This window comes from Pteropus vampyrus, unplaced genomic scaffold (assembly GCF_000151845.1).
Source record: "Pteropus vampyrus isolate Shadow unplaced genomic scaffold, Pvam_2.0 Scaffold370, whole genome shotgun sequence".
NCBI classification, from domain to species: domain Eukaryota; kingdom Metazoa; phylum Chordata; class Mammalia; order Chiroptera; family Pteropodidae; genus Pteropus; species Pteropus vampyrus.
This window is the reverse complement of record NW_011889151.1, coordinates 984,236-1,001,170: the sequence shown is the minus strand read 5'-3', so window position 1 is coordinate 1,001,170 and position 16,935 is coordinate 984,236. Positions and strand designations below refer to the sequence as shown.

Sequence of the window (16,935 nt, the reverse complement as noted above, 5' to 3'; positions counted from 1 at the left end):
GTTAGCAAGGGCTCCAGGGCCAGTCGGTACTTAGTGTGTTTTATCACAAACTGGAATCACAATTTGGTCTGTTAGATAAAAACCACCGCCATCAGCTGGCACTGGATTTCCTAGGTCCTGAGATGGACCTAGCCAAGCCCTGTGATGGCTTTGGGCCATGTCCTGTTAAGTGGCTGGAAATGAAGCAGGTTACCTTCATCATTCAGTGACAGGAGCTCTGGAAAGAGATTCGACAATGAAGTTACGGAATATGTATGATGTGGCAGGCACAGAGCCACTTCACAAACTCTCCTGGAGACGGGTATGCGTACCTCTGGGCTTCTGATGAGAGCAGGGGGCCTCACAAGGTGTGTCCAGGTCATGCTGTCAGTGTGGGCTCAGTGTGGGGACTCAGTGTGGGGAGTGACGTGCAAAAGGCAGATGCCACCGCTTTTCCAGGAAAGCCTATAAGCTGTTCGTGGCCAGGGAAACACAACCACCGTAATTCGTTTTCTGGTTGAAATTCTTGATGATGCGATTGTTTCCAGACCCAGCTGATCGTCAGAAACGACTGGAGCTTTAGCCAAGGCAGAGCTGGGTTTGGCTTGGTCGGGCGGCACCTGCCAGGCCGCATGTTACCGGTCCATCCACGTGTTTGTGACATGGTGCGGGGCGTGAGTGTGACCTGGTTCCAGGCGAGCCAGCAGCGGGCATGTGGGGCGCAGCGCAACTTCCTGTGCCCTGGCTGCTGTCTGTGGAACGGGGACAGAAACCACTGGCAAATTCGAGACGCTGAAGTGCTTCTTCAGTGCCCGGTGGCAATGCGTAGCGAGCGCATCCCGACTCTGGGACCGGGAATCGGTGTTTCAAACGGTCGCTGACAGTGTGTAGAGAATGACAACTGCGGCACAGGCTTTCACCGGACGCGCTCACAGCCGAGCCCCTCGTGCACTCACGCAGCCGAATCGTGCACACGCACGCGCGCCCTCCCTGCCATGCCGAGAGCTCGGCCTTCTGGCATCTGGACACGGGTCACATAACTCTAGAACTGCAAGGCCTCCCCCAGGGCCGTGCTGTCCCTGACGCTGGATCTCCAGGCCCGGGACCCTGCTGCACAGGGACCCATGGAACGATGGCCTCGGGACCCGTACGTCCCCAGATGTGCACTCCTGAGTACCTGGCCCAGGTGGAGGGTAGTGTGGTCGCTTTCTGGGGTGCTCGCTAGACATAACCCTTCCTGAGACCCCCTCCTGTCCTCTGCTGCGACAGCCACCACTGGAGGTGACCTCTGTGGCCATACATGCTCCTCCTTACTGAAGAACTGGGGTGGACACCTGACCTCAGCTGGGCAGCGATCGGATTCTTCTGGGAAACCGAGATGGATCCAGAGAGAGTCCCTCAGCTGTGGGAAGCTGAGCTGAGAAGTCATGTAAAATCGAGGCCAGAGCTGGCACGCGTCCCCCAGGGCGCGTGCGGACGTGACGTGGGTTCACGACTGTGAGGAGCCAGGGAGGCCAGCCTGCAGGAACCAGAGGTGAGGACCATGTGGCCCGAGGGGGAGGTAAGGGCCAGTCCCCGGGAGGGCTGTCCTTCCTGCCTTTGAGCTACCTTGAGTGGATTGCTCCTTCTTACAGCAGAAGGAGCCTTGAGGAGGACGGAGCCGGGAAGGGCTGGGTGACAGCTAAGTTATTTCTGGGTGCACGCAGGTGTGCGGCAGCAGGTGGGCCCGCAGCAGAGGGCCGGTGACGCTGTGAGGCCAGCTCGTGGATGGTCTGTTTCCAGAACACACATCCCGTCCGGGCCTGCCATCCTGTCCACAGTGGGATGTCGATGGCTACAACTCAGTGTGCGTGTTGTCGCTGGGCCTGTCCCACGTGCAGAAGCTCCGAGAGAGGACAATGAAGCAAAGCCCTGTCCAGTCTCGGGATGGGCAGACTGAAAGGCCAGACCGCCGGGCCCACGGCTCAGAACGACAAGCTAAAACCAGAAAGGACGTCAGAGATCACCTTCGCTGACCTCTGGCTCCAGCCACAAGTGTCTCATCCCAGATCCCTGGTGATGGCACTGCCTAAAAACACCTGGCGAAAACAAGTGTTGGACACGATGCAGAACACGAAACCCCGGTTCTGACTTCCTGGCGTCTTCCCTGTTCTTTTCCAGCACATGTGGTGCTCCAGCCTTGACTGACACTTCATTTTTACATGAGGAAATCAACTGTGCTCAGCTGAAAGTGTTTTTTTAAAGTTATTGAAAACAATCCTGGTTTTTTTTTTCTGTCCTTTTCCAGTTGATTCCTTGGGAGAGTAATCCACGGCATGCAACCTGCGACACCCGCGCAGAGGCGTTTTCGTTGCGATGGGCTGAGGGGGTGGGCTTTCGGATGAGTCTCCGTGTAGGTGGTTAGCAGAATGTGATTTCGGAGCTGACTGTCTGACGTTCCTAAGGTCCATTGCCAAAGCTGCGTGAAGGTGATTAAGAGCTCTGTTCTCTCCAAGGATGTGCAGCTTGGTGGGTGATCGGGACTACCTCCCTCCAGGAGTCGCAGCTGAACAGGTCCATTTGGCCAAGTTCACTGCCAAGATGGCCCACTCGCTCCTCTGAGGGCCTGGCTCCGCACAGAGGTCCGGCTCCTCATCACAAACTCCCATCACCTCTCTGGAACCCTGGTGCCTGGCACACGGTGGGCATTCACTGAGCTTTCACTGAATAAATGAATGTCCAAAGTGGTTCACAGGCTTTTATTCAAACCAGAATGGCAATCAGCAGTAAGGCTTACGTGTCACGAGGACTAGCCCAGTAAACTCTTTAATTCAGCGTTCTATTCATGAGATCGATGTATTACAGACGTTCCCTGTATATGTTCATAATAATGATTCACCCGCACTGTACAAATTCTTTAGTGTCTTAGATGAATTATCAGTGGCTAAATTATACTCAAGGATGTTTTAAAATTAAGTATATACTACTGCATTCAAACGCTTTAAAACCTGGAAACCCACGCAGAGTATAAATGGCGATGCTGAATTAAGCTGGAACATCCCGACTGCAGCACGTGGGTCACGCTCCTGTGCCCACCTGGTATCGTGACCTGTCTACGGCCGACCTCCCACCAGACTGAAGGCCTCTCACGCCTCGTGCCTCTGTGGCCACCTGCCCGCGGATGTTCCCGGTCAATAACTACCTGCTGAATCGTGTGCCGTGGCAAGTTAACGTTTTCAGCTCAGCAACATATTCCTTTGGTGCACTTACATTTCCACAAAAAAATAAGCAAACAAAACGCTTATCTTCCTAAGACCTTATAAATGTCAACGTGAAAAACATCATTTAAGAAAGTCATTCTTTAAAACCCTAAAATTTAAATGACCCGACAGTATCTACTTTAAACTGTAAGCTAAAGCATCTAAAAAGTCCCTATTAATTTAGATGATTTCTAACAAAATTAGATAAAAGCTGTTCATTTTCTTCTAATAAACGATTAAAGGCTTATCCCGCCTGTCTTGTCTGCCAGGTGTTACCTCATGCTGTTGTCATAAGCGGTGGGACCTGTGCAGAGCACAGGAAGAGGGAAGGGTGGGCGGGCATGAAGAGAAGGTTAATGAGCCACCTGGGGTCCTTCCTCTCACGCGTTATGAAATGACGTTAGGCTCAGGGACCTGCTCTGGACTCATGTCAGAAAGAAACCCGAGGGAAAGGGAAACTGGCCTGTCGTCCCCTGGGCTCCCGCGAGCGTGGGGACAGTGGCCAGCGTGCTGACATGAACAGCGAGTGGGTCGACCGCCAGCTGAGCGCCCCAGCCCGGCCTGGTGCCCCCGTACGGCGTCCCTGCCCCGGCACAGCCCCCTGGCCTTGCACAGCGCCCCAGCCCCACACAGCGTTCCAGCCCCGGCACGGCTCCCCGGCCCCGGCACAGCCCCCCGGCCCCGCACAGCGCCCCAGCCCCGGCATGGCGCCCAACTGCGTCGCACGGCGAAGAGTCCGTCCAAAGTCACGCACCCCACCCGGGTCCTTAAAGCCTAACAGGTGATTCGAGTTTCGGCAAAAGCTTCTTGACTTTAAAAGGAGGGCGGGTCCTCTTCATCCTGTGGGTAGGGATGGAGCAGGGATGCCAAAGACAAACCCCTCTCCTTCACGACTCTGGGGGCCATGCCGTTTTCTTGGTCTGGAGATGAGACTGGGCTGCTGGGGGTCCTGGGGGTGCGGGGGTGGATTCTGGGAATGCACACCCTGGTACCCACCTCGCCCTAGGGCGGAAGCTCCGGAGAGGGAGCCCGCTCAGGGCAGTGCGCTGGGCAGGGAGTGGGCCATGAAGTGGGCATCGCTCACCTCTCAGCACTGGCTGTGAGGACTCAGTGAGATGCTTTAGAGCAGCTCACATCGCCAGGCGCATAAGGGCCTGACCAGCGTCTATGCTCCTTTCACTGACATGTACCAAGGACGGAAACAAGCTTCAGAGGGAATCTGTTCACAGACCACGAGGAAAGACCGCCCCTCTGCTGAAATCCAGAAGAGCTGCCTAGAGTACAACAGAGCAAAACCTGTTTTTTTTCTTTAAGATACATCACTTTAGAAGTTACCGTGGTAACATGTAATTTCAAACCTTCCCACTGCCCAGCAACCGTAATCTTATTACATTCTGACCGTTAAAACATCCCCTGCGTGTGCGTACTGGTTAACAACCTCATCTATTAAATGTGGCCTTCCTGTCCTCTTAGAATGTGACATCTTACCAGATGTGTATCTTCGTCATCAGCCTTCCCCTCTCTCAAACCTCACAGTGGTTATAGGGTCTAGGATTCCTACTTCCTGATTTCTGGCTGTCAAACGCATGTGTATCAGAGCCAGAGCGTTCCGAAATCAAAGAATATGGGAGCCGAGGGGGAAGGGAGTCTCTCCCATGACCAGCAGCCATATTTCCGTATTAATAAGAAAGCATTCCAAAAACGTAGCCAGGACTGGCACCAGCCTACCGCCCAGACCAGCCCTCCCGCTGAACAGGCAACGAGCGTTCAAAAGACTAGGGCAGGTACTGTCATGAGGTAAGAGGTTAACTAAAAGAAGCTGAAGAAATCAGGTTTGCAGAAATACTGAAGGATAGCTTCAAATGACACAAAGCTCTGCCCTGGGACGCTACTGGCAGCCACCAAGTGCAATCTGGCAGGCACTGTTGCCACAGAAACAAAAAGCAAGGGTAGGGGACACTGGTTTGTTTCAGGGAGGTTCCATACATCAGAGAGACAAGGTCTGGGGGAAGACGTGGATGAACCAAGCGCATGACAGGTACCCAGAATGCTCAGCTCTGCGGAGACTTATCACATCGTGATCCATTCGCTTCTTGCCACCGAGCCTCGAGTAATCAGCAAGCAGAAGGCAACGGGGCAACGTTGGGATCCTGCACCGGGTCAGGGCAGGATAAGGCAACTGGGGGTGGGGCAGGCGACCGGCCACTTTCCTTAATTGGAATTTTACTTTTCAGTAGGAAAGCAAGGATAAAGCTTTTTTAGTGCAGTGGTGCTGAACCTCAGCATTCTGCTGTTCTGCCGTTAGATATCAAATAATATGGGAAACTATTTATCTTGATGGGTAGATATTTTCTTGATCTGTTTTAATTATATAACATTTTCTTAAATTTTGGACATATGCTACTTCTCGGTTGCAAGCATACAGAGGCAACTGACAAAATGAACAAGCAGAAAGCAACTTTTGTTTGTGTTTAGTTGGTAAAAACTTGTTTTGGTCTTTTTTGTGGACATCATTATGGATTGCCTAATGTATAATATCTCGTGATAGAAAAACTTTAATCGTGGACATGTACTGCTTTTATTTAAAATTAGTTCAAAAGATACAAGAAACTTTTCCAGTCCCCAGGAACTGACTTAAGCTCTCTGTCTAGATGTAACAGCCTAATTCTACCACTGTCCTTCGGCTTGTCAATATCATGTCACATGACAGTCCACACATGCCTGCTGAGTGTACAGTAAAACTCTGGGGCTCAGTCTGTCTCTGAGAACCTTCTAATCGATGATGGAGACATATCTTGAACTGTTGGAAAAGTATTTAATTTCTAAGTATTTTAAAAGCAAATAAACACCAACTGACTTTTTCTACTTCCTCACGTCACTACTGATGAAAACTGCTATCCTAGCGCAAACATAAGTGCTCTCTTTATTAATGTGTGTGAATATGAAACATGATCATCTATTTAAAAAAAGACAGCTTTGTTCTTCCACAATTGCAAAATAAGGAACCACTCTGGCTTTTTATTCCTTTTAAGAGCTCCTGTCGTTGGCTATTTTTTCTTGCTGTGCCATTCACCCTGGGTTTGTACTGCTCTGCTCCTCAGATTACAAAAGCAAGGGGAGAGTCCTCATTTAGAAACCATTTCTTAATTTTACATGTTAAAAGTTAAGATTCAAAAAAGAAAGGCCTCTTTAACTCGCCAAAGCTCAAGCCCATCATGAAGAATCTGATTTAATACAAGTTTAAGTCTATAAATTTGTTCCTTCCCCTCAAAAAACACGCAGGTCCCTTTCCAAGAACTGTTGTTTGAAAAATTTACCTAGAGAAGTTAAAGCATCAGTCCCGTCACCCCAGGACAGACGCGCCCCCAGGGAAGCGTCGGCGCGGCCCTGTGCGCGCGCGGCCCGCGGCTCCTCAGTCGCTCTTTTCCCCTCCGTGGTAGTGTCTGTACTCTGGCTTCAGCTCCCACGTGTTTTTGTGGATCCCTTTTACATTCTGAACGCCGATCTCTTTTAAAATTTCCTTCAGGTACACCTTAAAAGACAATGATAAAAGCAAACCAGTTTATGAGTGATAAAAATTATGACCCGAAAAGCACAAAATTTCTCTATGAAGAGGTTCAACAAACCACCTTGTGATTTCACACACGCAACACGTAACAACTGCATTCCACATGTGACCATCTGCACCAAAGGGTCTGGAGGCCTGAACGCTAACCCGAGAGCCGGAAAGAAAACCAGAAAGAGGTCCGGATGAAAACGCACCGGGCAGTTCCCGGTGCCCAGCGTTCACTGGGATGGCACTGTGCACCAAGTATGACCGGCCTTGAGTTCAGTGGCCTCACTCAGTTCATGGTCAGACAGGGTTATTCGGGAACCAGTCGTTTCAGAAGCAGTGGCGTATATAAAAAATGACAGATGTTTTTGGGCCGATAATATTCTATGAAGCCAGCACGTGACGGGTGTTCAGAGTTCTCTGTTCTAAGGCGAGTTCTCCAACTTGCAACCAGGCATCTTGTTTCCCTGTGTAATAGGGAAAGTCACTATTTCTGTTGATTATCACTTGTGTCTTGGCCACGCTTGTCAAGACAGGGTGAGGGATAAGAAGTGATAAGACACGCTGGAAACCACGGGGGCCGCAGCTCTCTCGTGCGTGGCATCAAAAGAGGTGAGCGATGGTGCAGGACAGAACTCTGCATTACGGTAGTTTAGGGCCCTGAAAAACCAACAGCCAGTCATCGAATGATGGCCAGACTCATGGAAATGACAGCTCTGGTAAATGTGATAGAGAATCCCACCTTTGCTTGCCAATGCCCCAGGCCAAAGAGCATTCCACTATAAACTGACCAATATACTGTATTTCCTTCTTGAAGAGAGAAAAGTTAATTATTTAAAAGTGATTTTTTTTTGCTGCAGAACCAATCCAACAGTAATTTTTGTGTGTATGCTTCAAAGAACCAGCTAGTTATTACAGTGACTCATCCCATTGATGGAAGATGTAATCTTTTTTACTAAAATGAGGCACCCAATAAGAAAAATGGTTGATAAGCTCTTACTTAGATGTTGAAGGCGGTGAGTCCCCTTCTTGAGTGTGGTGCTAGACTGCCTGCATCTGAATCTCAGGGGAATCCCGTTAAATAAACCCCATTTTAGGCCTAAAGAACCAGTATCTCTGAGGTCAGGCCTGGGAGGTTTTCAGAAGTTTCTGCTTTAACTAAAGTTTTATAGCGCGTGCTTTAAGGGTTCTCTCGGCTCCAATACTCCAGGATCTCCGCGTCCCTGAAGCGCTCTCCGAGCCTCCCACTGCTGCTCCGACATACTCCAGGCAGCAGTATCGTACACCGACTGGTGTAACGCTCTACAGTTTATAAAGCCCTTTCATTTAGGGGCTGGCTATGTGTCAGCTAGAAACCATGGCTGATTAGCACTGCGACCACACACGATCCTTCTACGGTCCCTGGACAGGCTAGTTCCATCACCTGAGCAGCCTTCCGAGCCAGTGGCCGGGCCCCAGCAGGTGGCAGCAGTGAACCGAATGCGGCCTGGGCTTCCCCAGGAGGAGGCCTGCTCGCCTCCCACACCTGCCGCTGGCTTCACTGAAGGACCCCGGTGAATGAGTGAGCATGAAGGCTTATGACATCCAGGTCATGGGCACGTCTGCCACTTGCCCCTTCGAATTACATTTAAAAAATGGGACACTTCGTAAAGTACTTTCTAATTAAACAGGACCCATGAATGGGAAATGATGGGCTGGGCACAAAGGATTCTCAGTTTAGACGCCATGATGACATCTCTATGAAATGGTTTACTATGAGGCTGGCTAAGACCCTGTGCAGTCATACGACAGCAGTGTACACTCTCCAACGGGTCACAAGTGACAGGTGCACTCACCGGGGCACCGAGGCTTACCTGACAGACGCCCTTAGACTGCAAGCCTACTTGTCACCCAGGCACGGAACACGGAGAACCTAGAGGGTCCAACCCGAACACTGAGAGAGCCCTAGGTGCAGAGGCTCAGCTGTTCTCATGTGCAGCCCCCTCATTTTGGTAAACTAGTAAGTTTACTATTTTGCTTTTTATGAAGATGTCTCTTTTTTCAACAATAAGAATGGAATGAGATATTCAGAGCCTGTCAATCTGTCAGGTGACCAGTGGGACCAAGGTTACATTATTAGGGTTACAGAATTATTTGTTTTGTTTTTTTTGGGGAGTTTGAGAATGTTCAAAACTGCAACCCAGGACCATCTGACTGTAGCCAAACTAACTTGGCACAAAGCATCGGCGGAGAAAGCAGCAGTGGAAACAGGGAGCACCAAGGTCAGAAGACCCGTGAAGACACGGCAGAGGACAGTGCGATGTCGCGCCGCTGTTCGGATTTTCAGTGGCTCCCCTTTGGCTGACAGGCTAAATTCCCGACTCCTTGCCTGCTCCGTCCAGGTGTGCCTTCTCCCTGCGGCCTCGGCTTCTAGTAGTCCCTTCTGCGTACCTGCCGCTGCGGAGCCTGCGCTTCCTACTTTCCCACACGCTGTTCCCTTTCTCTGTAATGCTAATCCCCTGCCTCGAATCTGAATTCATCCTTTAAGACTCGGCACAGACGTCCCTTCTCAGAGAAACTTTCCCTAACCGTCCCATCTCTCAGTGACAGCCCTCACACTACTGTCACCCTTGACTCACATGTCCCTCTCTCCCTCCTCATCGAACTGCATTCCCGTCACAGAGCCTGCCTGCACTGTAACGGGAGGCTCGGCACGCTCACGCGGAACCAACAGGTAGGGTGTGCCTAAGCGTAAACCGGGAGCTGAGGACTGGGGTGGGGGGGTCGTTGAAGGGACATCACTTAGAAGGTCCACAGGAACAAGCTGAGCTAGTCTAGTGCTAGGACCCTAACTTTCAGGGCAATGACCCAGTTTGAGAAACAAAAATTGATTATGTTACCTGGATGCGAATGACATTTATTACTAAAATCTGTACTATGGTGCTAAAGCATTACTGGCAACAAAGCCAACTGAGGGGGAAATTTAAGGTTCTAACAATAAAAAATAAATAAAAATAAAGGGTCGAACAGGATTACAGAAATTGGTAATCTAACTTTCCTTTTTAAAAATTCATAATTCATACGAATACTTACTTTAACACCTCCTAGGTGCCAGGTAGAGTAGTGTAAGTCAGTCTTTACCCTGAGAGTTCCCAGTTTAAGGGTGTGTGGGGCGGGAGACCAGGGCACATAAGCAGGCGATCGCAGAACGAAACAGAACCACAGTAATAAGGACGCGTACGTGGGGTGGGGTGCTCCGGGAGCACTAAGGAGGCGCACCTGGCCCGGCTCGAGCTGAGCTGTGAGGTGCTCTGAGGATGTATATCTGAACTTTTGAATTGAATGGCAATTCTATGCAGAGATCAAGAAAAACCAATTCTCCTCGTATTCGCAACACGGACTTCTCCACGTACTCTGAGGCCCACCTGTACTTTAAAGGACGGACTCCAGAGCCAAGTAAATCGCCCCGACTTCACACCGGACCGGAGGGCGCTCCCCCTGCTGACTCGTGCAGTGCTGCAGAAGACCTGAGGCAGCGAGCCGGGGAGGCCCAGCAGCTCTGCGTCGCAGGGGGGTGTGTGTGTCGGGGGCGGGGGGGCTGCAGTGAGTCTGAATGCAGAGGAAAAAGGGACAGCACCCGGTGGCTTCCTGGGAAGGAAAAGGCAAAGCACATACTGGAGCAAAGAAATCCAGCGATTAGGATGCGGTGTGCATTCGCGGGTCAAGATACAACTGCATCTTGCCAAACCCCAGAAATCCACAGATCGAATTCCTAAAATTTCCCCAAGATCAAGACAAAGCTATGCAGAGCCGCAGGCACGGCAGCCTACTATTTTAGTCTCTTTTCTCCTTCCTTCCCCGCTCCACCCCCAGCCATTTCTTGTAGCACTGATCCCTCCACGGCTCTGCCAACCAGATGGAGGATTTATCTGCATTTCTTCTCTTCGGGAATTTCAGTGCTAAAGTAATTTATTACATAATTCCTAGAAGTTAATTAAAAAAAAAAAAAACATATCTTTGACAGAGAGTTGTCACCAAGTAATAATGCTTTAGGTTAGTGGTCTCCAACCTTTGTGGCACCAGGGACCGGTGCTCCTCTGAGAATCTAATGCCTGAGGATCTGAAGCGGAGCTGAGGCGGTGATGCTGGCGCTGGGGAGAGGCTGCAGACACAGATGGAGCTTCACTCGCCCGCCTGCAGCTCACCTCCTGCTTTGTGGCTCGGTTCCTAACAGGCTGCGGACCAGTACTGGTCAGTGGCCTGGGGTTTGGGGACCCCAGCTTTAGGTAAGCCAAAAATATGACCCTACTTCTGCTATAGTAGGTCTCCTGGTTATCAGAACCTCCTATTCATCAAGACAGTATTAAAATTTCATAAATATATTTCATTCATTTATATTCAACATAGTTAATAATTAATTTTAGTATGACATTTGTATTCTAAAACATTTAATTAAGGCTCCACTTCATAAGTCAGCAAATAATTATTTTTTAAGACAGAAGTCTCACAAAGGTTTGTCATTAATTAATAGGCTCTGCTGGGAAACCGGTGGTCTTTTTAGTTTTAATGGTACCATTCAAAACGAAAAGCTTCCGGTTCTAGAGAAAGTGACGAGAGAACTGACAGAAAGGAAATGATAAAAGATCTGGAAGGGAAAGGAGCACTTATAAAGTAGTAAATCTGGGAATGAGTTTCAAACATTAAAAGTACCAATTTTTACTTTGGACGTGGAACTAAACGAGCTAAGATACAGCTTAAATTCCATTCTCTACGGACCTGGTTTAGGGTGATGATGATTCTTGATAAGGGGGAATGAGAAAGCGGCCTGACTGCGAAAGAAATTAGCTTTTATTTTTTTTCACCAAAACAGGGTCCCTATTGTCAGAAAAAGACTTTCCTTGCTTGTCTACGGATATATACATGTGTCTGGCTGGATACAGAAGAGGCAGTGTGGTAAGGGATATTCCTGGGCTGAAGCCAGGACATTGGGGTTCAGTCCACCAGGCAGCTCCCTTCTCTGGCTCTATAAACTAGAAAGACGAGAAAATCACTAAGGTTACTTTTACCTTTAAGATCTTGAGTCAGATTCACAGATAGATCAATATAGATACCGATCTATCCATATATACATATGGACAGATAATAGAGAAATCTATCATGAGGAGGAAACGGAAACACAATGTGAGCTCAGGAGCTGTTCTGAACACACTGAATTTGAGATTACAACAGCATGACCAACACGGACGAGGTGCTGACTGTACCGGGCAGTGGGCCCGGGCTGGCGGAGGACGCCTTCCCCATCCTCTGGTTCAGAAACGGGAGGAAGGGGCATACAAACCCCACAGGTTAACCAAAACCTTCCTGGGGCTTCTGCTGGAGTAATCAGGACAGACGCTCTCTTTCTGCTTAGGGGTTGCTGGCTGCGAGGTGCTTAGGGGATCATTCTGGCTCCCACCTGGCAAGCTCTGCCCAAGGACAAAGATGACACACAGGAAAGACCTAGAGAGGAGAGACATGTGGAGATGGGAAGGGACAGTGCTGACTAAGGGATACTAGTACCCGATCCAGCCCTGTTCAGAGCGAGATGCAGTCCTGCATGCACCAGCCACAGGAGCCAATCAATGCTTCCTTTGTTTAAGCCAGTTAGTTTGAACTGAGTTTCTTCCTTGTACCTGAAAGAGTCTCGACCAAGTCACAGACCTATAATGCACATACCTGCAAATAAAGTTTTATTTTTGGACAGGAGAAAGTCTCAGTATGTCAATTCTTCTAGTCATTTTATCCTTTTAAAAACCATATCTTCCTGTATGTCACTGATGCCAAATTGTGCTTAAACTACTTCTATTCAAGCCTTTACCTCGGCCTGTCTAGAAACAAACTCTGAGGATTAGGGTACCTCGACCTTATTGCTGTGCTGCTTTGTTTATAAAAAGTCTATTTTGTGCAAATAAGCAACCGCCCACTGAGCATTATTTAGTGCTGGGGAATCTGAAGTGTGGGCACTGAGCCGCTCAAAATCAAAGCCACACAAATCTGTGAGTTTTCCATGTCGATTTGAACTTACTTTAATAAAAGCATGCAAACTGTTCGATAACAAGTTCTGAATTAAAAAATGGTCTACAGGATTGACATGATTGGGGCTGCTGATTTAGAGGGGATTTTCAATCATTAAAGATAAATTTCCCTGAATCTTGATCTGAACTGGGGAGGATTCAGCACAAGGAAATTAAGCAGTTTACTTATTATCAGAACTGATGCTGGGTGAGACCTTTAACAGAAATGTATAGTTTTGGGAACACTGGTAAGTGGGTGCCGTGTTGGAACTGTGCGTCGGCTCGAGGTGGTCTTAGCAAATTGATGTTTCACAGGGAGCAATCAGGTGAAGTTTCTAATGGTTTGTATTTTTGAAGGCAATGCTGTAGAGGCTTCTATTTTAAAGATATAATAAAATATACAGAAAGACTAGGCATAACACATTCAAGTGAAAGATCAAAAATTGCCAGGGGACAAACACTAGAATTCTTCTCATAGTTCACGTTATAGGGGGAAAAAGCCAAAATATAAACTGTAAAAACACTCCTTTAAATGGATACTGACCGTGTTTCTCACTTTACATTGGTTACCAGAGCTTGGCCTTTTTAGTTGGCTTACCTGCCCGTTAGCTCGACTGCTTATGCAAGTCACATACTGGGAAATGAGGGAAAGGACTGGTCCTGAGGACAGTTTCTCTAATCAATATTTTTGCTAGCAGAAGTGGAAGTTTCAAGAAGAAGAACATAAAAAGAAAGGAATTGAAAAAACAAGAGAATTCTTAAAATCCACCCAGAATATGCCAAAAATGACATTGTAAAGGCCAGAAAGCAGATGGTAACTTAAGAAAACAGTAGTAGATTAATGACAAGGAGGACATGTTAAATTGATACACTTCATGGTTAGAAACTTACCCAGAGATGGCACTGGAGGCCATCAGAAAATGAGAATGTCATTAAAAGCATGTACTAAAAAAGTAACGTGAATAAGATCTCCTTTCTTCCCTGTTACATATGGCTCGCAAATTTAATACTAATACTATTTGTAAAACACTTTGCAGTTAACAATGTATCTTTCTTAAACATAAGTTGTTTGTAGGAATTCGAGAAACTAGATATTATTTTAAACATAGTAACATGTAAACATTTAATTTGAACGTATTGGTGCAGTTTATATTAAGTACGTCACACGTTACGAAACCTAAACGTTAAATAAATAACGGGTTAAACGTACTAAGTATCCTGTCCTGGACCATTTGGCTAAGTGGGAGGACTGGACCTAACCCGAGGTTCCGCTTCTCCAAATCCAGCGCTCTCTCCGTCACACCAGGAAGTCCCCTTCCTGGATCAGCAGGCGACACTGGGTCCCTTCAGTCTCTGGGTGCTGCTCAGACTAAAGTCAATGAGCAGGTACAGATGACCATCATGCCCTGTGGAGCGTTTAAACGGGACAGGCGCCCACGAGGAGGAGAGCTGGGCTTTCCAGGTCAGTGGGCTCTGTCGACTCAGTGCAGATGTGAGAGGGAGGTGCAGAGCAGGGGAGACACAGGAGGGGAGAAGCACAGACCAGAGCCGGAAGGGAGCGCCGAGGTCATCTAGTGCGACTCTCTGACTCCTAGAATTGGAAGTGACTCCCCAGGCCCCAGGGCGGTGAGCGGCAAGGCTGGAAACCGAGCTGGCCACAGCCCTGGCATTTCGCACTTTCTTAAAACTGGCTCTTCGTCCCCTACTCCTGATGTGAGGCCTGTCAAAATCCATCTGAGGAAAATATGGCGGTCCTGGAAACTGAGGATGTGGCTGTTTCTTTTCCCAAATCGATTCGTCTAACACTTACCGAATTCCTACTCTGTTTGTGTTCTAGAGTGTATGAATATTTAGGGATATGAATAATATACAACTCTGCCTTCAAGAGCCTTATGCTTGCTGAAGCAACTTAGCCCCTAAATAATAAATTTATTCTAAACTAATTTAGTTTCCAGAACAGCGGTTCGCATGCTCTGAGGGTCCGAGGCCCGCTATGAGAATCTGACATAAGCTATGGATCTGCTACCCAGAAAAACCCATCCATTTTTGCACATATTCAGGAGATTACTGGATCTCAGGAAGCTCGTGAATTAAAGGAGCTCTACTATAGGAGATTTACTGAGTACCACCACATAAAAATTACCCGAAGAACCAGAACCAAAACTCAGAGAAATATCAGTTATCCCTTTTCTTTGATGCAAAATGAATAAACTTTAAAATCATGTCATTCTATGTTAAGGCAAAGAAACTGCCTTCCCTAGTACCATCTGACTGTCCCTCTACGAATGTCCGTTTTCCCAGACATTATTTTGTGTGTGTGTGTTATTCCATGAGACTATATTGTTTGCTTTCACAGTTTCTGGAATGGCCTTTTCATATTCATATAAAACGCAAGGATAAACATCATTAAAACCAGAAGAAACACAGCTTAGCTAATGAATTATTCTATTTCAAATTCTTTATCTAGCCTGGAACACAGTTGCTAAGGCTTTGATGCTGAAGGGAGTGAAGTCGTTAAGATGAACTGATAACACTGCAGCATGAGCAACTTCCTCTTCTCTAGGAAAAAGCTGGATCTATTGGAATTTAATTTCTTAATGAAAAAGTGAAAGGTTGGAGTGCAACAATAATCTCTGCAGAAATGGTAAACTGTACAATCAATATTAAATTTTCATAAATCACTTCCTAAAGCTTTGAATAAATCAGAAAAAAAAAACAAACGTACCAAGCCCTTTAATAAACAATAATTCAGTTACGTTAAAATGTTTTTAAAAACTGGTTATCTTGTTACGTATTCTGAAGCAAATAAACGGAACAGTTAGAATGAACATATTCCTTGAGTGCACTGGCAAAGTGGACAAATGATAAAGAAAACTAGATAATGGGACACAGACTAAGAGGTTTTCCATTTAATTTTTATAAGCTGTAAGAAAATACTGTTATAATTCAATCTGATACTTTGTTAAACATTTTAAGGTGTAAGAAAGTTAAATGGAAGGAAATGTGACAAACGGGCTGGGGAAAGGGCCTCATTTGGATCCCTTGTTACCAGTGTTTTGAATGCATTAGAAATAACAAAATTATTAGCAAATAGGCACAAAAGTCTGGAGAAGTGCTAAAATATGATTATTTACAGGACAAACAAAATTTATAAAACATCTATTAAATTTTTTTCTTACAAATGGAGAATAGGCCAACCCAAGTATTATCTCCACAACACTGTGACACAGTACTGCTCAAGTTCAACACGACCTAATTAATGCTAGTGCTAGGTAGATTCTGATTTACATTTACAAAAATCCATTAGAAAATAGCTCACGAGAAGGATAAACTCTCTCACTGCGGCAGACTGTTATGATGACGCAAAATATGATTCTTTTGAGACACATTTCCAAAAAAAAAAAACCCCAAAAAACAGAAGGACTTGAGTTTGTCTGGAGGGAGTTAGGGAACCAAAGAAAGACTAGAAATGCTATGAACGGAGACTCCAGCTTTAATGCCAAGCGTTGGTCAAACGGAGGCTCAATCTACCTTCATACAGAGCTATTAACATCACCTGTATCTGAAATTCAGAACAATGGAGCTGGTGTTATTAAAAATGCTTCAGTAAGACTCTTCTCTGGGGAGAAGATATTTTCCAATGGTACATCAGATAAGGGGTTAATATTAAAATTTATAAAGAACTCATACAACTCAACACCAAAAAGAACAAACGATCTAATTAAAAAATGGGCAGAGGACCTGAATAGGCATTTCTCCCAAGAAGACAGACAGATGGCCAACAGACATATGAAAAGATGCTCGACGTCACTAATCATCAGAGAAATGCAAATGAAAACCACAATAAGATATCACCTGACACCTGTCAGAAGTCATCAGTAAATCAAACAAGTGCTGGCGAGGATGTGGAGAAAAGGGACCCCTCGTGCACCGCTGCCGGGACTGCACATTGGTGCAGCCACCACGGAAAACAGTGTGGAGGCTCCTCAGAAGTTAAAAACAGAAATACCTGATTAACCAGCAGCTGCACTTCTGCATATTTATCCAAAGAAAACCAAAACACTAATTTGAAAAGATCTATGCACCTCTATGTTCCCTGCATGTTACTCACAATAACCAAGATATGGAAGCA

The 16,935-nt window shown here is 47.0% G+C and overlaps 1 protein-coding gene across 1 annotated transcript in view; it reads right to left on the bottom strand.

Annotated features, from left to right (window-relative positions):
- Positions 1-5,777: 5,777 nt before the first annotated feature.
- GTF2F2 (general transcription factor IIF subunit 2) overlaps positions 5,778-16,935 on the bottom strand; it is a 110,468-nt gene continuing 99,310 nt past the window's right edge. The window contains exon 7 of the mRNA XM_023523007.1: positions 5,778-6,774. Coding sequence (XP_023378775.1) covers positions 6,631-6,774 — 144 coding nt within the window. The 3' untranslated portion in view covers positions 5,778-6,630. The remainder of the gene's footprint in view (positions 6,775-16,935) is intronic.